The sequence below is a fragment of the Solanum stenotomum genome, chromosome 11 (genome assembly GCF_019186545.1).
Source record: "Solanum stenotomum isolate F172 chromosome 11, ASM1918654v1, whole genome shotgun sequence".
In the NCBI taxonomy this organism is placed as follows: Eukaryota; Viridiplantae; Streptophyta; class Magnoliopsida; order Solanales; family Solanaceae; genus Solanum; species Solanum stenotomum.
In genome coordinates this window covers 6,718,499-6,744,632 of record NC_064292.1, presented here as the reverse complement: position 1 = coordinate 6,744,632, position 26,134 = coordinate 6,718,499, and the positions used below count along the sequence as shown (strand labels likewise).

Here is a 26,134-nt window from a genome sequence, read left to right as displayed (position 1 = left end):
GCCCCTACCGTCTAATTTTTGGAGCATGTATACCCTTTGGACTAACGGAGGGACACGTGTCATGATCTTAATAACCTATCAAAAATTTATTTAATTTTTATTTCCAATTAAATAATCCGACCCGAATAATTAAAAACCCACCCAAATAATTTAAGACCCACCCAAATAAATCCCATTTTCTCATTCTTTTCTAGTTCCAATAACCATACACCCTAAGAACAGATACCCAACACCACTGTTGCAACTCCATCTTCTCCGGCGAAGCTCCATATACAAAACCACCTCTAATTGCTATTAAACTCAACCTCCCTTGCTCTAGAGACACTCCAGCGAAATCAGTGAGGTAGCGACCCTTCATCCACCATGAAACCTGACCACCACTCACCCATCTCTCCCTCACTGCTGCTCCAACAATTCCGGCGAATCGAACCAGCGACCTCTGGTGAATTGAACCAACGAACTCCGGCGAATCGAACTAGCAAACTCCAACGAATCAAACCAGCGACCTTTGAATGGATTTATAATCACAAAACAAAACTCAATAACTTTTTTCGATGACTGAAATTTTGAAAAATAAAGATTGTAGGGTTGAAAACCAAGAAAATAGATCTATGAAAATCAAAAATCAACAATACATTCAGCAGCCTCAGGGAAAGCATCACATACTGCTATGACCTTTTGGAACACTTCCGACATTTTTCAAGCGACAATTGGTACTGGTATTCGTACCAGACCGAAGCTTCCTGGTTTGATTGGCAATTCAAGGATTACTCAACTTTCCTTCATGAATTTCCATTTCCAAGGAATTTAATGCTAACACGGCTAAACTTTGAATTTTACTTTATGATTAGTTCTTGATCTCCTTCTCTTGATAACTTGGTTATAATTTCGGAGCGGGTCTTAAATTACTTGGGTGGGTTTTTAATTATCCGGGTCAATTTTTTAATTGAAAATAAAAATTAAATACGTTTTGGATAGGTTGTTAAGATCGTGACACGTGTCCCTCCGTTAGTCCAAAGGGTATACACGGTCCAAAAATTAGACGGTAGGGGCATCAATGTTCTAAAAGTATAACGAGGGGTATTTAGATACCATTTACGAAAGTCTGGGGGTATATTTGTCCTTTTTCCCTTTATTATTTGAATAACCCGCTCTTATCCAATAGCTTGTTTGGATAATTGTTATATATATATATATATATATATATATATTATTACCTTAAATTAAATGCAATATTACATCATATTATAAATTAGTTGTTAAGTAGCGATAAAAATTGTGATTTGGTAAAAAATTATTTGAAGTAATCACGTCGTTGATCTTTTCTTCACCTCATTATTAAATAAATGTATTTTACCATATATCCAACATTTTCTTATAATAATTATGTCCAAATTTTTTTTATGATATTGTTAATTTTTTAAAAAAATTATTAATGTGTAACACTATAAACAATATAATAAATAAATAAAAACCAGTAACCTTCTAAAGATATATTGGTCATATACATGTATCATGTGATGCATCAATTATATATGATGCTAACAAATTTAGAATTCCAAATTATGGCTCCGCAATACTACTATTATGAAGTTAGGGATAAGGGTCTGAAAAATAATCTAATTTTGGTCGGATTTGTTGTTGCGATACTAAACTTTCATAAGGACCTATTACCTCCCTAGACTATTTAATCCATATTTTTTACTCCCTGAACCCACGTGGATACATTATTATTTATAATTTTGCATTATCTTTTATGTCCACGTGGGAAATATATATGTTTAAAATACGGTATTAAATAGTCTAGGAAGGTAATAGGTCCTCATGAAAGTTTAGTATCGCAACAACAAATCCGACCAAAGTTGAAGTATTTTTCAAACCCTTATCCCATGAAGTTGCTAGCAAACATATTTTGGTGAATGAATCAAATAAAAGAAACCAAACAAGCATGTATTACGTAATCTACAATCACTTAAATCTCCAATAAATTTTATTTAAATACTTAGATTATAGTCTGTTTTAATCAAACATATAAAATATTGTTTCTATTAAATAGTACTTTCCATTCATATTTTGATTATTTTTTTGTGTGTGTTTACAATAGTTTGTTAAGTAGATACACCAATCAATAAAATGTTTCACTTTCTTTAATTATAAACATTAACATTATTTTGAAACATGAATAAAGTTTTATGACTTGAACCTTTTGAATTTTATTTCATATTAATTGTCCACTTTTCTTTTATACGCTTCTTAATAAATCATAATAAAAAATATAATTTTATTAATTTATCCCAAATTTTACCAATTTGTTTACATTTTCAAAAAAGAACTTTACAAATTTGTGACAACTACTTTTAGTAATATGGATAAATATTAACTAATACTATGAGACAGAGTATGCATTAAGATTAACACATATAATCAAATGAAGTAACATATTTTTAGTGATTCACATGAAAATACGCATAAAATTATTTCAAAACATTTTATCTTATATTCAATTGGTCGAAAGTCGGAACATATAACTCCAATAAGAAATTGAGGGAGTTTTTCTAGGCGGGAACTTGTAAAATACTCGCATGCATTTCTCTTTTCGTGAACAAATAAAAAACCAACCCGCCATTTCTAAACCCGTTTAGGGTTTTTCAAATTTTCACTATCTTCTTCAACAAATTCAAAAATTCAATTAGGGATTCACTGTAATTATCGGACTTTTTTTCTGTGGGAATTCACTGTAATGGCGGGGATCAAAGTCACTGAGGAGCTTGTTTCAATGGTGCGTTCAATTGTTGGCGATGAATATACAGAGATGGACATAATTAGATCACTTCACATGGCGAAAAACGATCCTACAGCTGCAATAAACATCATTTTCGACACCCCGAGTTTCAAGAAAATTGAAATTCGCAATACCCATTTGAATTCGGAAGCTGGGAATGTTAGTAGTAAGATCAAAGAAGCTGAGATTAGTAGAGTTTCTTCAAATGAGGGATTGGATACTGAAAGTGAATTTGGGGATAATGGGTTGGTGGGTAAGAGGGCTGGGTGTGATACGGGGAGTAATGGTTTGGTGGGTAAGAGGGCTGGGTGTGATTTGGGGAGTGAGTGTGGGGGTAATGGGTTGGTGGTTAAGAGGACTGGGTGTGATATGGGGAGTGAATGGTGGTATGTGGGGTGTGGTGAGGTTGCTGGTATGTCAACTTGTAAAGGGAGGATTTTGAAGCCTGGTGATGAAGTTGATTTTACATTCCCAGTGGAGAAGAAATTGAGTTCACCTTCACCTGGGAAGTTTGGCGGTGGACGAGGGCGTCAAGCAGCTGCGTGTTCTGAAATTGTAAGGTTTTCTACAAAGGCTTGTGGAGAGGTACCATTTTCTTCTTTATGTTCCTTTAAATCGATCTCATTTTGTTGCATTTGATGTAATTCCCCTAGCCAAATGAACATATAAGGAAAATGGAAGAAGGAAGTTGCCAAGGTTTTACATTAGTCAAGTTGCATTCAAAACCAATGTGGATCTAGGACAATGGTTGTGTCCTGGAGAGGATGATCTAGTGGTTGAGGCCGGTGGGGAATGTAGAAGGCTTCTGTTGCTCAGCAAAGCCCGCAACTTTAGGCTTGAACCCTTTATATATGTATGAATATATATATATATGAGATGAAAGTTGATCCTCTACCCTTAACTAGATGTCTCGTGTTCGAGCATGGAGAATAGAGAATCCAAGAGTCAGGCCGTAGGTACCATGAATGGTCGATTCGGATTAGTAAGGCCAGTAGGTACCAGATACTGCACGGCTATACCAAAAAAAAGATACTCCCTCCATTTCTATTTGTTTGTCTTACTTTCCTTATTAATCCGTTTCAAAAAGAATGTCTCTTTTTTTATTGTCAACTCCTTAATTCTAACTTTCCACATGACATGTGTATGACTACAAGATTAAAAGACATTTTGATACATTCTACATATCTTTAATGTAAGCCCACAAGATTCAAAAATCTTATTTACTTTCTTAAACTCCGTGCTAAATCAAAACCAACCAAACCAACAATTTGAAACAAAAGGAGTATATATTTCAGAATGCACCGCTTCTAAATCCTGGATCCACCTCATTGCGGCATGTGAGTGATAACTTGGTGATCCCATGTTCAAATCCAAGCTACAACATTTGCTGTGAACCCATCTATTCCAGCCTTAGTGGGTAGAATTACCTTGTCAACTTCTGCTCTTGGGCTGGATAAGCTGCCTGGTGGATCAGTTAAGATCCGAGCAAGTTGGTCCGAAGAACACCCAGATCTTAAAAGAAAAAAGAAGAGGTTAAAATGCAGTAGTGCATCATTTTAATATATGTTATCTTACACATAAATATTGTTTGAGCTTGGGGCAGTGGGTGCACCTGGTTCTGCTTTAGAGAGTGTCTGAATATGGAGTGAATTGGTCGAAAGGAAGAATTTATTGACAATTAGTTTTTTTATGGGTGTGACCGAGTGGAATGCTAGAACTTTCTTGATTTGAATTCTGTTTGATATGCCTAATTTTTTGTGGTTGTTTGTTATGGAATGACAGATTGGGCGTATTCCAAACGAATGGGCTCGATGTATTTTGCCTCTGGTGAGGGATAAAAAGATTAGAATTGAAGGATGTTGCAAATCGGCCCCTAATATATTAGGGATTATGGACTCTGTTCTTTTGTCTGTCAGGTACTCTGATAGTAGTTTTAATTGTGTTGTAGTTTAACATTTGAGGTGAGGAATCCAGTTTCACGAGACGCAATACAGATGGTGGTGATTTTGATCAACTTTTCCTTATATGCAGAGTGCATATTAACAGTTCCATGTTTCGTAAAAGCCATCAGACATCACTAAAGGCTAGAAGCAGTCCCGCAGATGATACAGTTGTTCACCCCCTTCCCACTTTGTTCCATTTGCTCGGGCTTACTCCTTTTAAGAAGGTGATAATTTTTTCCTTGGTTCTCTATGCTTTAGGAAATAGTTGATGCTTTCTGATCATAGTTATTATGAATTATAACCCTCTTACGACAACTTGTTTATCAGTTGGAATCAGCGTATCCTGCCTAGTTCTAAGAGTCCATCTCATCGATGATTGAGTGAGATTAATTCATAATTTCTTTCTTGATTGTCATTAGGCAGAATTTACTCCAGCTGATTTATACACGAGGAAGCGGCCTTTGAACGAACAGGTAAGACAAGAAGAGAGTTTCCACTCGCTTCTCTCTCTCTTGCTCCGCTTTATCCTATTAAAGTAGAGTAGCAAGATGTTGTTCTAGGATTGCTCTCTCTTAGATCAGCTGCGACCTACACCTGATTAAAATGTTGAGTTTTGATGCTTCATTTGTCTCCACAGGACAGCTCCGGAGGTCCTGCCTCATTATTGCGTGCAAACTTATCCAAAAGCTCCTCATCTGCAGATGGAGATAAAGTTGAGGATGATGAGTCAATTTCTGATACTGATCTTGACTGTATTGTTGGTTTAGCCGATAGCTCAAAGCTACAGGTATGGCCAACTCAACATAGTTTATTTGCCTATGGAGTTCTTTGTGCTTATTAAATACTTTTACAATCATATTTTAGGAAATGGAACCACCAAGTATGCTCCAGTGCGAACTGCGACCCTATCAGAAGCAGGCGCTTCATTGGATGATGCAACTGGAGAGGGGAAGAAACACGGATGAAGCAGCAACAACTCTGCATCCATGTTGGAATGCTTACCGCCTGAAAGACGAGTATGTGAATGTTAGCTTACATGCTTTTACCATTTATTTTCATATTCTGTACACTAAATATTCATTTCAGGAGGGACCTTGTTGTTTACTTGAATGCATTTTCGGGTGATGCGACCACTGAATTTCCAAGTACCCTTGAAATGGCTAGAGGAGGAGTATGTTGATGCTATGCTTCTTTTACTTTTTTGGGATATTTTGTTTGTTGGTGGTATATATGCACTATCCACCTAATGACTTGAGAATATTCTGAAGATTTTGGCAGATTCCATGGGGCTAGGGAAGACTATAATGACTATATCTCTCCTCCTCAGTCATTCTGAAAGAGGTGGATCATCAGGAAGCCAATCTACAAGTCAGCTGTCTAGTGAAAATGGAGAAGCTAGTAATATCTTAGGTCATTCTCCGACTTTTGTGAAGAAATCTGCAAAATTCTCTAGTCTTGATAAGCTTTTGAAACATAAGCCGATACTTATCTCTGGTGGCAATCTGATTATATGTCCAATGACGCTACTGGGTCAATGGAAGGTACTTCATATCTGCTTCAACTGGAAAATTAGTATGACTATGTTTTTAGGAACTAATATGGTGCATTGGGCATATTCAGCTCTACACAATTGTCAAAACCAAAAGAAAATAAAAGGGATTCACGTATTACATATAGATATCTGAAGATGAATTCGTCACTCGTAGGCAGAGATTGAAGCCCATGCACAACCTGGGGCTCTATCTGTTTATGTTTACTATGGGCAGACAAGATCAAAGGATGCAAAAGTGCTTGCTCGAAGTGATGTCGTGCTAACGACATATGGGGTGTTGGCCTCCGAATTTTCTGCCGAGGTATCTTTTTGATTCTTCAAACTGTAGTTTTAGTTTGGATTTGATGTACCTGAGCTGAGGGTCTTCCGGAAACAGCCTCTCTACCTCGCACGAGGTAGTGGCAAGGTCTGCGTACACTCTACCCTCCCCAGACCCCACCTAGTGGGATTCCACTGGGTATGTTGTTGTTGTTGTTGTTGTAAACTGTAGTTTTAGTTTCTGCGTTCACCTTGTTTGCCTATTGTTACTACTTTGTGCTAATTTGGTCAAGGTCTTTGTGTCTTCATTTATGTTCTGTACTCATGTAGAATGCTGAGGACAGTGGGGGCCTTCTCTCTATTAGATGGTTTAGAGTGGTGCTTGATGAGGCACATACTATCAAATCTTCTAAAAGCCAAATCTCAAATGCTGCTGCTGCTCTTATTGCTGACTGTCGGTGGTGTCTTACTGGTACCCCTATCCAGGTATCCAGTGTTACAGTTGTAAAATTTGTTAATAATAGATTATTAGCATTATTTGGAGATTAAAGTTTCTTTTTCCTACGAAATAAAACATACTATTTTGCTATTTTCGTAGTTCTTCTCAGAGAGGTAAACGCTGTTGGATTCGATTATTGGTTAGATTCATACAAATGCTACATTATTAAAGCTTTGGTCCATCTCTTTTATTGCTAGATTGGTCATGTGTCTTATATTAATGACTTTGTAAGTTTCAAGCATGCCTTGAACCTTGAGTTTTTGTCCTCTGTTTCAAAGCTGAACCAGTTGTTCAAACTTAAATTGTCCGAACTGATTGTAAATGCTAGTTTTTCTCTGTGTAAGTTGAGATACAAGTTCATGCTGCTCTTCTTTACCTACTTACCAGAGGGAAAATAACATAGATCTTTGAAAAAATTGATGTTCTTCAGTACTCTATCTTTTATCAGCTGTCCGGATATTCACCTCTTTTACCCAATATGCAGTCATATTCTTTCAGATAGATCCTTCTTGGCTGGTCCTGAGCCTGTTGTTGGATCTCTATGGTACTAATGCTGCAGTTTTGGAATAACATCATAGTTTAAAAGAATTATCTTATCAAGGCTCCATATAGCTAGATACCTAGTGATGTAGCAGTTTTGTCGGACAAGGTCTTAGGTAATCAGACCCTTTAGCAAGCTTCACCATACATGAGATTGAGATATCTTTTGCTCAGTTAGGTGTCCATCAGCTGATTATTACTAGTACACTTGAGAATACCACTAATCTGATCAGGTAATCTTAGCTATATACTAGTTTCCCCTTAATTTGGTTCAGACATTTTCTGGATATTTCTTTAAATCTAGCATTTGTTGCCATCTTATAGTTGTTTACCATTGCTCATATGAAGGTATATTGATATTCATCTCATTTTGCTATGGGACTTACAATTTTCCTCTGACAGAACAATCTGGAGGATATTTACAGTCTACTAAGATTTTTGAGAGTCGAACCATGGGGAAGCTGGGCATGGTAAGATGTGGATCCCTTGCATATAACCATCAAACCTGTTTGTCTTCATGAAGCTTATCAGAAACTCTGGAGGGGTACTCTTAATTCTTTGAATGAATATATAATTATGTTTCTAAAATGTCATAGATGGGTGTTGAATTCTTGATGACTGATGCTATTTCTAAGATTCTCTACCTTTCTGTACACTGGGTATGCTGTTGTTGAGTACACCTTGCATTAGATAGGAGGCTGTAGAAAGCGTAGGCTGTAGTATATACCTTTTATTGTGACTTTGTAGTTTGCCCCCATCTGTCAAATGATCTACAACAGTTTGATTTTTCATTCATATGGTCTTGTTATCAGATTAAGATTTGAAAATGACTATTAAATGACCCCGTTTTGAATTAATTACCCATTGATGTGACTTCAACTAAAACCTCACTAATCTTGCTGGCATCAGTCTTGATCCTTGCCATTTTGGTATGAGGAGATTGGTTGTGGTGCTGCTACAAGTGCTGTTCCTTTTTGTATTTAGGGAAATATGAAGCCAAGTTCTGTGTGAGAGAGTTATTTTCACAGTTGATTGAATTTTCTCATGTTACTGTAATGACATTCAACCTGTTGTCTGCTTGATCATATTTAGGTGGAACAAGCTTATTCAGAAACCTTTTGAGGAGGGAGATGAGAGGGGGCTAAAGTTGGTTCAATCAATATTAAGTCTGATTATGTTGAGAAGAACAAAGTCTAGTACAGATAGAGAAGGAAGGTTAGAATTATCCCTGGGATTCAGTTATCTTATTTCTTTGTTGTCTTCGGTTGTTTGGTTTCGTTTGTAATGGTTACTTCTAGGTTTATTGAAATGTTTTATTGCTTCTGGTATTATTGCATCGCAGACCAATTTTAGTTCTACCACCAGCAGATATTCAAGTGACATATTGTGAACTTACAGAAGCAGAGCGCGACTTCTATGATGCTTTGTATAAAAGATCCAAGGTTTTACCAACATTGATCACTCTGTCCATGAAATATTTTATCCTTAGATACCCTTTGCACCTTTATTTCCTTTACAGTAGTTCTATATCTCCAATATCAGGTGAAGTTTGATCAGTTTGTTGAGCAAGGACGGGTTCTCCACAACTATGCTTCTATATTGGAGTTGCTTTTGCGACTTCGTCAATGTTGTGACCATCCGTTTCTTGTCATGAGGTTTGGACTTTTATTTATGCGCTTATCTATCTTTTGAGTTTGTTATTCTGTGGTTTCTTCTTGTCTAAATGGACTTATAATACTCCAGAAAAATTGTTGTGTAACTTTCCAACAGGCACTTATTTATTCTGTGTTGATGGGTTCAAGCTTTGGTTTGGTGTTTAAATTTTTTCTGAATGTATGGGATTCTCATTACTCCCTCTGTCCCTATAGTCATTATTGTCAACTTGACTAATTTTTGTAATTCAGTTAGACCGATTAATTCACATAATAAACATGGATTCAAATAGTCTTTTTGCTAAGGAAATCTAAAAAAATGGAAATAAATTGAAAATTATCTCCTTGGTTTGATAATGAATAGAGTTCAGAATCATTTTCTTTTTGTTATGATTTATGAATATTACATGTGAGTTTGAAGCAACTATGTAAAGTAAAGTACTAGTACTAAGTTGCATATCTTAGTCAAGGAACATTTCAAACTATAGGAGGGCGATATAGGACACAGACAAAAGGGAGTGTTTGATTTATACAATTTTTTCTGAACTTCAAGCCGTGTGCTAGCTCTTGGATTATCGCATGTTCCATATGGAAATTAGGAAATGTAAGGTGCATGCTTATTTGTTGCTTGAAGAATATTTTTTGAGTTTGGAGAGAGGAAGTTGTGAACATAATAACGTTGTGATGCTTTGGATTATGGGAGGATCTTTCTGACTTCTATCTGTTTCTTCTTTTGTTGCTTTCTCGGTTTGTTCTGGTTTTGTGGGTCATGCTTCCATTCTAACTTCTGATTGGAGTGAAAATGGAAGCACTTTTTTGCTTCTTTGTTGAAAGAAAAGCAAGGTGAATCTTTCAAAAACTTTGCAATTGTGGATCCAAGATACTTCTATGAAGTAAATACCGTGCCCAGAAAGGTTATTGACTCTAGTTTTTCTAGAAAGTGATCATTGTTTTTCTTGCAAGTGCTATTTCAGATTTTTTTCTTTTTATTTCAAGTAGTCTGTTAGCATCTTTATTTGTTTAGGCATCATCCTTGACTTATAATACAGTAGCAGGTGTAACTGTTTTTGCAGATCTTTTGGATTGTTTAGATAGCTTGCTTCTGTGTCTAGACTGTGGACTCAGCTGGAGTACCTGATAGCTAATAATTACTAAATATTATCTATTAAGTAATATTTGCTGATGGGGTTTATTTTTGACCAGTCGAGGTGATACTCAAGAATTCTCTGATCTGAATAAGCTTGCTAAACGTTTCCTTAAGGGTGGTAAGGAGACTGGAGAAGGCAAGGATGTCCCTTCACGTGCTTATATTCAGGAGGTTGTGGAAGAGTTGCGGAATGGAGAACAGGGTGAATGCCCTATTTGTCTTGAAGCTTTTGAAGATGCGGTGTTGACTCCATGTGCTCATAGGTTATGTCGAGAGTGTCTCTTGGCAAGCTGGCGAAGTTCTAATTCAGGCCTCTGTCCTGTTTGTAGGTATTTTCCTGCAAGTGTTTACTAAAGAACATGACTGTAAACGATGAGATCAACTGCATATTTGACATTATATAAATTCGACTTCTGCAGAAACACTGTCAGTAGGCAGGAGCTTATAACAGCCCCGTCAGACAACCGCTTTCAGGTTGATGTTGAAAAGAATTGGGTGGAGTCATCAAAAGTATCAGCCTTGTTGTTTGAATTAAAACGTCTTCATTCTGTTGGCTCCAAAAGCATTGTTTTTAGTCAGTGGACTGCCTTCTTAGATCTACTGCAAATTCCTCTTTCTCGGTACCACCACATTTCTGTTCATGTTAGAATCTGAAGAACTTATAATCTTTTTAAACTGTGTTTTGCAACTTCTTTGTCTTTTAAGGTAACTTTACAATAAGAAACTCCATGAACATCATGGTATTATCTATTTATAGCAAACTAAGTAATTGTAGTAGTCTTGGTATGCATGCTTATAAGGATACTGAAACTGAAAGATTTCCAGTGTTGCAAATTCTTGGATATTTTCTTTATTTAGGTGATGATTCTTTTCCCACCATTTGTTGAAACCTCCTGTTAAACATTTGAAGTTCAATTGATTTGTCAATTGCCTTTTGCAAGTCTTTTTCATAGTTTGCATACTTTATTTTTAAGTTAGTTTATTTTTTTACATCCTTACTTGTGCAGTTGTAGTATTCCATTTGTTCGCCTTGATGGGACGTTAAACCAACAACAACGTGAGAAAGTTATAAAGAAGTTCTCAGAAGAGGATGACATATCGGTTTGTCATCGTTGCTGCCTCTTTGGTTATAATATTTGTATTAATTAGTAATGCTGTTATAATCAATTTGAATATTGTATAGGTGTTGCTAATGTCATTGAAGGCTGGTGGTGTTGGGATAAACCTGACGGCTGCATCTAATGCTTTTGTCATGGTACTTGTCTCCTTGTGGCTTTAGATATTGTGCTGTCCTTTCTTTACAAAGAACTTTGATGGCCCCATGATGTATACTGTTTGTATGCATCTATTTTTCTGCGATTCTATTGTCGTCAAATATATACAGTTTTCATCTTTGCCTACTATCTCTAGGATCCTTGGTGGAATCCAGCTGTTGAGGAACAAGCGGTCATGCGTGTTCATCGTATTGGACAAACTAAGCAAGTAATGATCAAACGATTCATTGTGAAGGTATGCTAAACACCTTTCTCCTTAACTAGGACTTGATAATTGGATCCCCACGTAACAATATCATCTTCTTTGAGAAATGATTTACCTGAAATCATATGCTCTACTGCACCTTGAGTGCTTAACCATGTTCATAAAGTCATCGGACCCTCGCATGCATATTTTTCTGCTGGCAGGGTTCAGTAGAGGAAAGAATGGAGGCAGTCCAAGCTAGGAAGCAACGGATGATTTCTGGTGCTTTGACCGATCAAGAAGTTCGGACTGCAAGAATCGAGGAACTCAAGATGCTTTTCGCGTAGAGAATAGAGAACAACTATATTATGCCAATAATGTTGCCTCTGGCTCCTCAGATTATAGATTACAAACAACATATCAGATCATTTCATTCTGCTCTGCTGACACACCGGCTTATTTTGGAGGCCTCAAGAATCTCGAGTGTTGAAAAGTGATCGTTCCATTGGTTACAACTGATTTAATTTTCGGAGGAAGCTACTACTACATTGCTATCAGTGTTCCAATTTTTCGCTGAAGCAGATTCCAGGAGTGCGAATGTAACTAGCATTCGGGGATGTGTATTTCTACTTCACTGTTGTAAAAATATATCCTGGCTTCACCAGCATTATCAAAATTTAGTACTTCTAAAAACATTTTTGGTAGCTTAAACAAATTTGTAAGTAATGAATAATTTTGTCAATGTAGCTTCCAAGCTGCAGAAAGTCATATGTAAAATTTATAACCTTTTCCCAATCAACAAAACTTGTATGCAGATTATTTGTAACTTAAATTTTGAAGTGTAATTTGAAACCAGTGATTATAAATCCTCTATAAATGATACATCCACCCCTATTTCTATACGGGGACTAAATGTATGTTGTTTTAGTATATAAAATTTATCATTGACAATATTCCGAACATATAATGTTCGTTTGCTTAAACATTTGCGAATAATTGATATGTTTTAGCATCAAGACTAATTTGTCTAACAGCAGCAACTGCTGCTATGACTCCTAAGATTGAAAAAAACACTGCTATTGCCATGTTAAGCCAATAGATTGGCTTCTTCTTTGATGGTTTGAATGTCAAATTGAAGAAAATCACAGGCAACACAAAGTCAAGAGGCAAGAAACCAAATGCCCCGATCACTGCATTGATGTCTCCGAAAAATGGAAGCATTGCTGCGATTGTAGTTGATATGATGACTGAAATTGATCGAGAAATTAGACGTGGGATCACATTTCGAGTTGAAAATTCACTGCTCTTAGCGTCTGCAAATGTCCTTTCGAGTACTTCGTTTGTTGGTTGCAAGTATACCTGCAAAAAACAGACCAAATTAGTTGTAATCGTGCTAGTGTATAGTAAATGTATAATGTATTCAAACGGATTATAAACTTATATATGTCGATAGTGTAAATAGTTTATGCAAGTTTGTATAATATAACCAACCTATTGTAGTAGATTGTTTTGTAAAACTAATTTCATTTGTTTAAGAAAATGAATTTTGAATCTGACTCAATTTTAAAAGCTAGTTCATGAGGTAAAGATTGATCACGACCCTATAAAGAGAAAATACTATAATTCCTCAACAAACGTGGGACTTTGTAAGATTCCCGCATGTTTGGAACGATGAAATAGTGTTCTCTAGCTACTTTTCCGTCACATCGTTGAAAAATAGCCATCATAATGGTCAATGGAGTTTCAATTTCATATGTACAGCTCCTGGACAAACATTCACCTGTGAAATTCATAACTCCATGACAAATTGACAATGACTATTTTTTCAATTTCAGAGACGGAAAAGTGGCTATTTGTGAAATTTACCCCGTTCTATACTGGACATGCGGTACGTGGTCAAATGTGGGGCTTTGTAAGACTCCCGCACGTTCAGGATGATGAAATACTGTTCGCTAGCTACTTTTCAGTCATGTCTTTAAAAAATAGCCATACTGGAGTTTCAATTTCACATGTGTATAGTGACAAACATTCACATGTGAAATTTAAAACTTAGTGACAATGACTATTTTTTCAATTTCAAAGACTGAAAAGTGGCTATTTGTGAAATTTCAACCCGTTTTATATTGGACATCTGATACGTGGATAATAACAAAGCAATATAATGTATAACATACCACAGCAACAGCAGACAATTGAAGAATTGTGAAGATGTTGGTTATGAAGATAAATGATTTTGGGACTAAATTGTGGCCATTTTGTGTAAAGTTGCTTAGAATGAGGCCCTCAGCTTGGTTACCAAAGGCCCAATATCCAGAAATAGCCACACTGAAGAAAGTTGTTGAAAGCATTGCATAACAAATGCAAAGCCCTTTGAACATTTTTCCTTTCACCGGGGGCGCTATCGTTGCCTGTAATAATCATATTAAGATTGTCAAATATCGTCTATAAAAATATAATTCATACAACTCGTCTAGATTGGTACATAGTTAGATTTGTATATATATTGGTAAGACTCGATAAGAAAAAAAAAACAAATTATGAACTAGGAGTGATAAAAGGTCAAGTCAGATTAGATATGGTCAGGTCAAAAAATCTTTTAAGTAAAAATAGATAAAGTATTTAGTTCGTCATGTTTAATACGGGTAAAAAGATTAATTTAACCAATACATAATATGGATATTTATTTTTTTCATGGTTTCAGGAGTAGTCAGGTGAAAACACAAGCTAACCTGAATTTCAGGAATAATGCCATTTCCGAATGTGGTGGCAATAATAGCTATTGCATTAAAAACTCCAAAAATTCGTGTTTCTTTATCACCGCTAATTGAATAGTCCTTATTAGGTCCCTTGGATGAATTTCCTAGCAAAATATATAACAAAAAGTCATTATAGTGAATTCTTATTATCGAAAATAACTATTATAGAAAAGTCTGACGATATATATATTTTGCAATAGAAATTAATTTATACCTATGTAAATGGAACCAACAGTGGCACAAGCACTATAAGCAAGACAAAGTAGAAGAGAAATTAAGTTGATATGTCTAAGTGAGTGAAATGATGGCATTTGAGCTAAAATCAACATTAGACCACCAAATATAACTACAAATTGATATAACTTCATAGCTCCATTTGGGTTTAATAGCAAGTAAATTGCCTGCAAAAATAAAAAATAAAAAAAGGTGAAAAGATATTATAAGTAAATTAGTTTTCTATTCTTTTGTAGTTATAATTAAGTCGTATACATTGACAGTATAAAAAGTTTACCATTTTAAAAGTAGAAATATTGTTCACTTATCTGTCTTTGAAAAATAATCACTATCAAGAAGTTTTAACTTTCATAGGTGAAACTCCATGACGATGGCTGAAAAGTAAAAATATCGTACACGGCTATTTTTTTGGCCATATCTTTAAAAGTAGCTATATAAATTTCAAACTTATCTTTAAAAGTAGCTATAATTGAAAAGTAGAAACAACGTTCACTAGCAATTTTCTGACCATGTTTTAAAAAATAGCCATAACTATGAAGTTTCAAGTTTCACAGGAATAACTTCATGACAGTAATTATTAAAAAGTAGAAATAAGTTAAATCTCACTAAACACTTTTCGGCCTTATCTTAAAAATTTTACTAATGTCTACGAGTTTGATCTTATGAAATTTGAAACTCCACGACAATAAATTTGGTCTTAGTTTTATTTCAAGAACTCACCTTCATACATTGTCCTCCTAGAAGAGTGGAGCCTATTACTGCACCATAGCATACCATAAATTGAATTGGTCCAACATAATATCTGCCCCACCTTGGTCCTGTGAAAATTTAATATATAGTGAGTTTTTGTTATTTTCTATAAATAAATTATTTAAGTGTTAAGAATCAAGTGGCAATTATGGACCCAAAGAAAAAGGAAATTATATTTTTTATGGACAACATAAAAAGATTGTGCTAAATGCAGTAGGTGGGTCAAAAATAATAGTTTGACTTTAGCTATATATACGTACGATCACATTATGATATTTTTACGAATTCGAGCTCTCAAAATAATCTTTCGTAGAAATGTATCATAAAACTGTATATTTTAAACTTTTGTGATTTAATATTTTGCAAACTCTACGTATAATAAAAACTTAATATATCAAACTGTCTTTCTCTCTTAGTGTTACTGTATTTTAACATTTTATAACACGTCAAACATCATGATTTATTAACATTATAATTCTTTGACCTTGTCACTATAGAAGTTAACTCTAATTTTAAATTGTGTTTCAATCAAAAAATTAATTATTTAGTATGACTTTTCAAATTTGGTGGCTACTCAAAAAGAAAAACTCATAAAAAAAAGAAAAAGATGCACGCAACCCAAAAAGGTTACAATATTGGATATGAAATTTTGGATCCTATACATATAGTGTGAAAATACATATAATCAATATAATAATTTTTGAAAACTTTATATATACATATACGTATTAATAAAATAGTCCTACTTGTCAAAATATTTTTTTATTTTTTTTAAATACTATCAAAATGTTCAATGTTTTCATCGCGACAGTACACCACCTACATGGACCCCTTTCTATTTTATATAATTGTCAGCGCTTTCTCCTATTGAGGCATATATATTTTTTTTAATATAAAAGACATGCAAAGTTGAAGACATCTATTTTAATTAAGGGAAAAATGATAAATATACCTTCGAATTATCGTAAATGATATGCAGATACCCCCTCCGTCATAATTTTAGGACATTAGTGCTCTTGCCGTCCAAAAACTGGAGCATATATGCCCTTCACTATAAAAGGATATATATGCTCTAATTTTTGGACGACAGAAGAACCAATGTCTCAAAAATATGACGGTGGATATCTATATATCATTTACGATAGTTTGGAGGTATATTTGTCTTTTTTCCCTTTAATTAATAATAGGAAGGGTGAAGCGAGGATAGAGGATAGATGTACTGTATCTTATAATTTGACTTTCAGATGATATGATAGTATAAAAGTGTATTAGACCTCGTTATGTACGTACCTAAAATGTCGTTGGCCATATCGCGAAAGCGAAGATGGCGGCGACCTAGGTGAGCATGGTGTTCAAGGACCATGGACAAGAGGTTGTATGAATAGAATGTGACAAGAGCTCCAATCACCAAACATAAAATTCCACCCCACCAACCAAGTGAAGCAAAAGCAAATGGAAGACTTAACAATGGTGGAGCTACAATTGAAGTGGACAAGTGGTAACCACAATGCACCCATGATCCTGTAAATATTCAAAATATAAAAAAGTAAATATATATATAAATAAAATAAAAATTAATTGACACTTTTTAAACAAGAATGACGACTCTGTCAGCATTGAAGCTAAACTTAGCCAAGCATATAGACTATATATTTTTTTTTAAATAAAAGGACAAAAAGAAAACAGAAAATTCGGCTGAAAATTTGACAATTTAAAATAAGACATTAATTTCACTGTGGGAAGTAGGTAATGTTTTTCAGCAAATTTAATAATATTTGAATTTTTCTAACAAAGAAAATAAGTCTAATGAATTATAAGAAAAAAAATCTCATTTTATATGTACGGACCAATTTAATGTGATCTCGTTGTTAATTTTTTTATTTACTTAATAATTATCTCATTATTTATCTTTTTTTTAAATAACTCTACCACAAATCTTTTTTTAAACAGTTTATCTGTGAAATTATGTAATAATCAAATATGATATAATCAATTAAAATAGAGAAAATGATCTGAAAAATATTTCAACTTTGGCCGAAATTGCTATTATGATACCAAACTTTATAGAGGACCTTTTACCCCCCTGCACTATTTAATAGTGTATTTTAAAGGTATATATGTGCCCACGTGGACACGTTACTATTTATAATGATGCAATATTTATGATGTCCACGTGGACACATATATACCTTTAAAATACACTATTAAATAGTGCAGGGGTAAAATGTCTTTTCCAAAGTTCGATATTGTTACATCAATTTCGATCAAAGTTCGAATATATTTCAGACTTTTTTCCTTTTAAAATAATATAATACTATATACTATAAATTGATGACCANCCACGTGGACATCATAAATATTGCATCATTATAAATAGTAACGTGTCCACGTGGACACATATATACCTTTAAAATACACTATTAAATAGTGCAGGGGTAAAAAGTCCTTTCCAAAGTTCGATATTGTTACATCAATTTCGATCAAAGTTCGAATATATATTCGACTTTTTTCCTATTAAAATAATATAATACTATATACTATAAATTGATGACCAGTTGTAAGTGTGTGCCCCAACGAGATATATAGTATCATGTGTCATAGAAAATGACAAGTTTGGCCAAATAAATAAATAGTAAAAAATCATTTTTATATAATTATTTTGATGACCATCAAAATTTAGTTAAAGTTTCAACACATTAATTAATTAATTAATGATAAATAGTTGATGAACTTACAACACATACTAATATGGAAATCAAAGTAAGTGACAAAAAACAACCAACTCCCAAAGTATGAAAGTTTGAAATTTTGGTTTTAATTATTATATGAAAGTCCAAATAAATTGAAAGAATCTATATATAGTGTTAATAAAAGAATCTTCTTACTTGTGTGATATTTTTCTATTAATTGAAAAAAGTATATAAGGGTAGTCGGACAGTTCAACAAAGCATCTTCTGATAATAAGATTTGAAAAATAATTACGTAGACAATCTATACTAATATAATTATTAAACCATATAATAGTCGGTATATACCACATGATTGGTCGAAAATAAATATCCAACTATGCATAGTAAGTCTTGAGAAAATTGAGTCAATTTTTTAATTTTCACTCCATGTCCATTATTAATTTCGTAGAGCATTCATAATTAATCTGAATTCACTTTGAGTAAAGACCTCGTACAAGGGATCACTTCTTACCAAAAATAAATAAATTATTTTTAGAAATAGCATTCACCATTAGCTTAAAATTTCATAATAGTGATTATTTTTCAATTATAAATACAACTAAAAATGGATATGTGTGAATTTTACTCAATTTTTTCATTCCAATATTAATATGTGAAACTTCTAATCAAATATCGAAGAATCATATTCATTTCACTGCAACCTCGATTAGAGGAAATAGAAATCAAAACAAACAAGGGAAAGGGAGAAAGATATACTAATTATAAAAATCCTATATATAAATATGAAGTAATTATTATTATTGAACATAGAATAAAGAAATATAATTACCTTTGGATTTAAGAACAAAGAGGGCACCAGCATCAAGCTCTTTTTCATGATCATGATATTCATGTGATGAAGAAACATTATCAATAAACTCTGTTCCCATTTTTCTCTCGTATATTTATAATTTGTATTTGTATAATAATTATTTATATATTATCTTATTATTTTTTATAAATATTGATGAGGTTTATGGAGTGGAGATGATATGGGGAAGATGATGATGATGAAGCAAATTATGACAATATGGAAGCTTATGTATATATAGAGATATATCTAGCAACTATCTACCCACCCACCCACCCCCACTAGTTCCCAATTATATGCACCTTTTTTTTTTTTTTTTAATTTGGGGATGGTGATTGCGTATTTTTGTGTTCTTTATTTTGCTTATAATGATGGTTTCACGATTAATGAGTTCACATCTTGACTATTCTCTATCAAGTGCTTGTCATTTTCTGTTAGCAAGGTTATCGAGTAACTTTGTTCTTATGATAATGGTTTCTAAATCACTATTCTATGTAAATACTTGTTACTTTCGGTCAGCATAGTTATCGAATAAATCTGTTAATAAGATCAGACATATAAAGAGAAATTGATTGACAAATATTTTTGTCTCAATTGAAATTCAAACACAATCTCCTACGATTTTATCCACTTTATTGATCATTGTATCGCACCTCAATGGGATCGGAATTAATCAACTAATAGGTTGGGGTTTCTAGTTTTTCTTTAAAAAAAAAAACAATAATGAAGTTATTTTTATTGAATCTCTTTTGACATAAGAGAAGTATAAATTATATTCTCAAGAGACGCAAATTGTCGAATCAACACGAGGCAATATTGAAACTGTTGACTCTGCTGTTGATAATAACTATGACATAGCTAGATATAGTGAAGAGTGATCAGTTGAATGATTTCATCAAAAAATTATATTATATATAAAAAATNTATATATATATAATATAAATTATATTATATTATAATGATGGTTTTACGATTAATGTGTGCATCTTGACTATTCTATATCAAGTATTTGTTAGATTCTGTCAGCATGGTTATCGAGTAACTATGTTCTTATGATAATGGTTTCTGGATTAATGTGTGAATATCTTGACTATTCTATATAAAGTGCTGTTATTTTCTATCAGTATCGTTATATATCGAGTAACTTTGTTCATTGAGACTACATATATATAGAGAAATCAATTTATCAATATTTTTGTCTCTATTGAAATTTGAACTAGAGTCTCCTATGATTTTTGTCCACTTTATTGATCATTATATCGCACCTCAATGGGATTAAAAGTGATCAACTAATAGGTTGGGGTCTTTAGTTTTTGTTTTTCTTTCCAATCAGCGACAATTATGTTTACCGAATCTCTTTAATATAAGAGAAGTATAAATTCTATTCTCAAATATAGTATATCTGGTTTCTTTATTGAAATTTTTGACTCTGTCATCGATAATACTAGCTACATATAGTGAAAAGTAACCTGTTGAATAATTTTGTCAAAAATATTATATTATATGTATTAAAAAATTATATAAAGTATATAAAAAAAATATTTTTTATAAATACATAAATTTTGAACATCTTTAATAAAATTTCTGGCTTGTCTTCGAAAATAACTAGACCAACAACATCCTTTACTTACATATGGAGAATCCAACAACAAATGGGGAAGTAGAAAATTCAAACTTGCATAGTCAATAAGCTATCAAAACAACTACGCCCCTATCATTTCTTATTTTGTGAAAATTGGAATCCTATATATAAATATGGGCTAATTTATAGATATTTTAATTATTTTATGCGATCATTTAAATATTTTAATAATAACAAATGGAATATGTACCTAATAAATATCTCATGATGATGTGACACAAAAAATAAATTTACATTTGCTTTTGATCTCATATAATAATTTTATTTTTTTCTAACTTGGACACTTGGTTATGATGTAAATAATTAAGAAAACAAAATTAACTCAGCAAAAAAAAAACCCTCCCCCATTCCCACAAACCAAAAAATATTTTTAACAACGATAGAGGAGAGGTTTCGAGGGGAAGAAGTATAAGGAGAAGAGGTGGGGTTCAAATAATATTTTTAAGATTAATTATAAAGTGGAAAGAAAACGCTAGTCGGCTTGGTGAAGTAATAGCCCAAAACAAAATTTTTTGTTATGATTTTTCACTTTTCTTGTCTAATTAATTCTGAATTAAATTTTTAGAATTATTTGGATCCACACATGTCACATATGTCATTGTTTCATTATTGTCAACTTGCGTTTAATAAGTACACATTTGTTAAAGTTTGAATGTTATGATTGAAACTAGCATCAAGTAATGTCTAAAACAGAAATTAGTGGACACCGTTAAGGGATTATCTATGTTTAAGACATAAATCTATTTGAAGGTAAATATTATACTTTATGTAACTTCTCCTAATATTCTATTTAAATAAATTCGAAAGTGTTGTTTTATGAATTTGTTGGTACAATTTTTTTGAAAGTTACCACTTTTTTTAGTTTGAAAATTGTGTAAACTTTTTACTTATAAATCAAAGTTAAATGCCTTCAAACTGGTTGATGTCACACCTAAATTTCATAAGTTTAACTTCAACACATACAAACAATGTAGAATTTTATTTTCCTACATTGCCTTTTGATTTATTTTAATCCTCTACATGATATTCGATACTTATTTTGAACTTCAATTAATAAGAATTCGCATAGTAAAATTTCACTTTTGTGGGGTACCTTCCACTTCCCATCTTTAGAACATATTGAGGTGAAATAATTAAAATTGTTAAGTGACCCAAGTTTTAGCTAGTGTTTTCATTTAATAAACTCAATTCTCAAGTATAATTATCAGCCTATATTTACTGAATTTTGGGATTATTATTTGAGTCATAGTCGTAATGTGTAAAATTTTACAAGTATATTCACTTTGAAACAACACCAGATACGTGGCATATGTCCATAAGGCTAAAGTCCAAACACATATGGTTTAAATTTAGTCATTTTGGCTGAAGTTTAATCATTTTTGTCTGAATTTCAATCATATGTCGTTGAATTCAGTTATTTTCACTTGAAATTCATGCACATATGACTAAAACTCAATCAGAAATGTCTGAACATCAATCATATGTTGTCTAAGGTTACACTTTCAAACATCGTATATCTAAAGTAATTTCACAGTAAAAAGTGTACAAAATATTCTAAAAATAGGTATAGATTAAATAACGATGTCTATTCTTCGCAACATACTAATTAAGCCCAATCTTAGATGGGCCATATAGTCAAGGCCTTCAACCTATGGACCTTTTCTTATAGTAAAAAAATGACTTTTTTCTTTTAATATTTCTTGCTATATATAGACCTTTTGGATTTGGATCACGATATATAAATTCATTTCGAGCAACCTAAAAATCTTATGACAAAACGTTAAAATATCATTCTCTAAAGCTTTGTTAGTTATTGAAAAAGTTAGACAATAGCACACTATTTTGTTTGTAATATTGAGAAATGTATGAACAAACATTAAACTTGAGTTTAACGTTTTACGATAAATTGTTAAAAGTATATTTGGTCAACTTTTAAAAATAAGAGCAAAAGCTAAATGACAACTTTAAAAAAAAGGATATTTCCGTAAATCAGCCTACACAATTTATTTATTTTAAAAAAGGGCCGAAACCAGCTTTAAAGGCCTTATTAAAAAGCCCATTTTCTTGTTATTGGGCCAATTTTCGAAGTCAACAAGATTTTAGATAGGCCCATCTAAAAATGATTTAATGATAAATAATTGAGCAACTTTCACATATAGCAAACACAAAAATCATATTTGTAAGTTATAGGTATAGTTTGCATAATTGCGCTCCATAACAAACATAAATATGTATATTTCGCTATACATATACAAAAGAAAGCAGTTGTATAATTTCGCTATACATATACAAAAGAAAGCAGTTGTATAATCTGCTTTGGTATACATATACAAAAGATCAATTGTATAATCTGTGTTTGTATAAAGCGAGAAAGAGAGAAAGACAAAAGAAAGTTGGGCAGGGGAAGATCGTATTTGTATAATCATAAGTGTATAGGACGAAAATATATGCATTTGTATTTGTTTATACAATTTTCTCTCGCTTAATAACAAACACAAACACAATGTATACATTTGTGTTTGTATAAAGTGAGAGAAGCAAGTGAGCGAGCGAGATCTGGGAGAGTGGCGAGCGAGATCGGGGAGAGGGGAGAGAGGGGAATGAAAATATATGTATATATGCAATTTTCTCTCACTTTATACAAATACAAACGCATTTTATACATTTGCGTTTTTGTATAAAGTGAGAGAGGCGAGTGAGCGAGCGAGATATGGGAGAGTGGCGAGCGAGATATGGGAGAGGGGAGAGAGGGGAACGAAAATATATGTATATATACAATTTTCTCTCGCTTTACAAATACAAACACATTTTATACATTTGCATTTGTATAAAAAGCGAGAGAGGCGAGGAAGAGAACGAGAGTGGCGAGCGAGATTCACCAGGAGAGAGGCGAAATAGCAACAGTTTGCTATGGGGTACAATTAAATCAAACTATATTTATAGCATTTAATTTAAATTAATAGTTTGCTATTATATACAATTTTCCCTAAATAATTTCGTTGTATTTTAAAATCAAATACTTATACCTCGTAGACTATAAATATTTTACACAATATTGAGTTTTGAAAAGATCATGAGGTATAAATATTTTGTTGATTTTGTTTTATTCGCGCCTTTAATTAAAAAGAGAATAAATATTTTTCTGAAATGTGTATCTTTGATAGTTCTTAAGCATTTATGTATTTGTATTTTTTTAAAATTATATTATTTGTTACATTTTTCATTCTTATTCTAGCTTGCTTTTCTATTGTCCACCTTCAAATTAACTTGAGTTTATTTAGTTCAAACATGTTCATTTGTGTAGATTTTCATTATATAAGAGGTATAAATACTTTTTAAAAAATAGGGGATAACAATCATTGTACTTGTGTAGGGTTTTTATGTGTTTATTTTTTTTTTAAAAAAATATATGAGTTAAGTATGAAATTTAATCATATTAATTATATAGGAAATAAAATATTGTTGACATACACGCTATGTTTGCATCAAGCAAATAAATGTAAGAATTAAGAAGTGTACCTTTGCACTATGATTAAATGATATATATTTTCACTTTTTTTTTTTTACTTTAGACAATTATATATTTTGATTTTATATAAACAATGAATACAAATAAATATTCTTAGCAATTTTTTATAAATACTTAATGGAATTTAAAGATGGTTGTCTTTTTCTTTAAGTGCTCTAGTCAAAAGAATGTCTAGCCCAAGTTCAAAGGCCCCCTTTTTTTTAATTAGTCAAAAGTTTCAACCTCTTATATATATTTATTTTAAAAAAAATAGAATTTGTAAAAAAAAACACTAATACACCACAATGTGAAACTATGGAGACACATTATTGTGTACTTATATTATTAGAGTTGAGCTATACATATTTTTTATAAGATGGAAATCTAGAATATAATCAAAGTTTTAATTGAGATAATTCCCTAAAGTTGTCAACAGGGCGAAATCGCCGAAGCGAGTCAAAAGACTAAAGAGTCATCTTCGAAGGTTATTATGCATCCTTATTCATAGTAGAGTGTAAGGTAGATTTGGGTATAACAGGACTTGAGCCTACGACCACTAGGTTCAAAGCCCAATGCTCTACCAATTGAGCTATACACCCAAAAAAAGATGTAAATAAGGATTGGTACGAAAAAGAGGCCGGTCCCCTTCTTCTCATTATAAAGAAATAGCATATTAGAATAGAAAAAATAATATTTCTAGGTTTGTGTTAGAAATGACATTCAATTGACTTTTGAGAAAAAAAAAAAGATCCTAATAGATTTCTAACCACCAATATGAAACATGCTAAAACATAAACCCCAAGAAATTGATGATAAGGGGTATCTAAATTGTACTATATAGTGGGGAAAAATATATGAGGTTATGGATCAATTAAGTAGGTCCATTCATTACATATAAAACATGTTAGTGAACTCCAAATAGTTGGTATATAATATGGTCCATCCAAAATAAATCCATGTGACCTATGTTTACTATTTGACACAACAAGGGTATATATATATATTAAAAAAAAGTACTCTATTATCATATGGTTACCATAAAAGTTCAAAAAAAAAAAAGGCCTATCCTACACTAAAAGTCAAAATTTATTTTGTAAATTATATTTTTATTTTCTTTTAATTCAATTTTCCAAAAATAATTTTTTTTAAAATCATGTGTTAGCATATGCTTTTCCTCTAGAATAACATGCTCATCACGTGACTAACCCCATATTGCCAATCATGAATAAGATTTTTTTTCTTCCTTTTTTCTTAATTGACCAAAGAAAAATAATACTTAGTCATAAAGATGATCCAATCAAAATGCCCTCGAGGGTTGACCTAGTAGTTACTGAAGTGAGTTGAGAATCATGATATTTCAGTTTCAAACTCCATTCGAGACAAAAAAAATGCTAGGTGATATCATCTCATTTTGTCCTAATTTGATGGACAAAGTTATAATCTGTTACATGTTGTTGGTGATCGAGATATGTGATTATTAAAAAACAATGAATAAATCAAAATGTGTTAGGTTTGTCTGTCCATATTTGTTATATGTTTCCTAACACGATAAATAAAATGTGGACTTGTTAATACGTGTTGTTCAATCAAGAATAGTCCTAGGTTAGTAATTTAATTATTAATTTATTAAACCAATTAATACTTAATTTTCTTGAGATTGAATTAATCTCTCCCGCATTTTTCGCTTACACAAAAAAAAAGTCTACAAAAGAAAAGTGTTAGATATATATAAATTATAACCGACAATTATCACAAATTTCCATGCAATTTCAACATGTTTTTGACATCCTATTGGCCTACCAATAAAATTCTAGTTTTTATATATATATATATATATATATATATATATATATATATTTTTTTTTTTTTTTTT

The 26,134-nt window shown here is 32.4% G+C and overlaps 3 protein-coding genes and 1 non-coding gene across 6 annotated transcripts in view; 2 read left to right on the top strand and 2 right to left on the bottom strand.

Moving 5' to 3' along the window:
• Window positions 1–26,134, top strand: part of LOC125843569 (uncharacterized) — a 224,888-nt gene that overhangs the window by 2,456 nt on the left and 196,298 nt on the right. The window lies entirely within an intron of this gene.
• On the top strand, window positions 2,627–12,271 carry LOC125843544 (DNA repair protein RAD5A). Of its 3 annotated transcripts, XM_049522656.1 has the most exons (20): window positions 2,632–3,367; window positions 4,565–4,698; window positions 4,814–4,949; window positions 5,145–5,198; window positions 5,363–5,512; window positions 5,590–5,741; window positions 5,812–5,896; window positions 5,994–6,266; window positions 6,432–6,578; window positions 6,866–7,021; window positions 7,977–8,044; window positions 8,667–8,789; window positions 8,917–9,016; window positions 9,117–9,229; window positions 10,430–10,702; window positions 10,793–10,993; window positions 11,381–11,474; window positions 11,557–11,628; window positions 11,784–11,882; window positions 12,056–12,271. In XM_049522656.1, exons 1-20 carry the CDS (start codon window positions 2,741–2,743, stop codon window positions 12,176–12,178), a joined length of 3,180 nt encoding a protein of 1,059 aa, XP_049378613.1. In that variant the 5' UTR covers window positions 2,632–2,740; the 3' UTR covers window positions 12,179–12,271. The 3 variants fall into 3 exon arrangements, 2 of the variants coding, with proteins under 2 accessions (XP_049378614.1, XP_049378613.1); XR_007444041.1 differs by lacking the exons at window positions 11,784–11,882; window positions 12,056–12,271 and having other exon boundaries at window positions 2,630–3,367; window positions 10,793–11,015; window positions 11,557–11,629; XM_049522657.1 differs by lacking the exons at window positions 11,381–11,474; window positions 11,557–11,628; window positions 11,784–11,882; window positions 12,056–12,271 and having other exon boundaries at window positions 2,627–3,367; window positions 10,430–10,698.
• On the bottom strand, window positions 12,794–19,289 carry LOC125843554 (GABA transporter 1). Its single transcript, XM_049522676.1, has 7 exons — window positions 19,091–19,289; window positions 16,862–17,092; window positions 15,542–15,639; window positions 14,802–14,988; window positions 14,561–14,691; window positions 14,006–14,239; window positions 12,794–13,190 (listed from the first exon to the last, which is right to left on the bottom strand). Exons 1-7 carry the CDS (start codon window positions 19,188–19,190, stop codon window positions 12,810–12,812), a joined length of 1,362 nt encoding a protein of 453 aa, XP_049378633.1. The 5' UTR covers window positions 19,191–19,289; the 3' UTR covers window positions 12,794–12,809.
• Window positions 24,788–24,860, bottom strand: TRNAQ-UUG (transfer RNA glutamine (anticodon UUG)). The gene has a single exon. It is a non-coding gene; the product is annotated as a tRNA-Gln (tRNA).

What these genes read in the sequence shown, in the direction of transcription:
- LOC125843554 (XM_049522676.1), bottom strand. Translation starts at nt 19,190, where the DNA reads ATGGGAACAGAGTTTATTGATAATGTTTCTTCATCACATGAATATCAT. An exon ending in TATGGCCAACGACATTTTAG is followed by an intron (nt 15,640 to 16,861) that starts GTACGTACATAA and finishes AAATTTTCACAG; the next exon opens with GACCAAGGTGGGGCAGATAT. An exon ending in AATTGTCTGCTGTTGCTGTG is followed by an intron (nt 13,191 to 14,005) that starts GTATGTTATACA and finishes TGTTTTTTGCAG; the next exon opens with GTATACTTGCAACCAACAAA.
- LOC125843544 (XM_049522656.1), top strand. Translation starts at nt 2,741, where the DNA reads ATGGCGGGGATCAAAGTCACTGAGGAGCTTGTTTCAATGGTGCGTTCA. An exon ending in GCTTACCGCCTGAAAGACGA is followed by an intron (nt 5,742 to 5,811) that starts GTATGTGAATGT and finishes TATTCATTTCAG; the next exon opens with GAGGGACCTTGTTGTTTACT. An exon ending in CTGCAAATTCCTCTTTCTCG is followed by an intron (nt 10,994 to 11,380) that starts GTACCACCACAT and finishes TTACTTGTGCAG; the next exon opens with TTGTAGTATTCCATTTGTTC.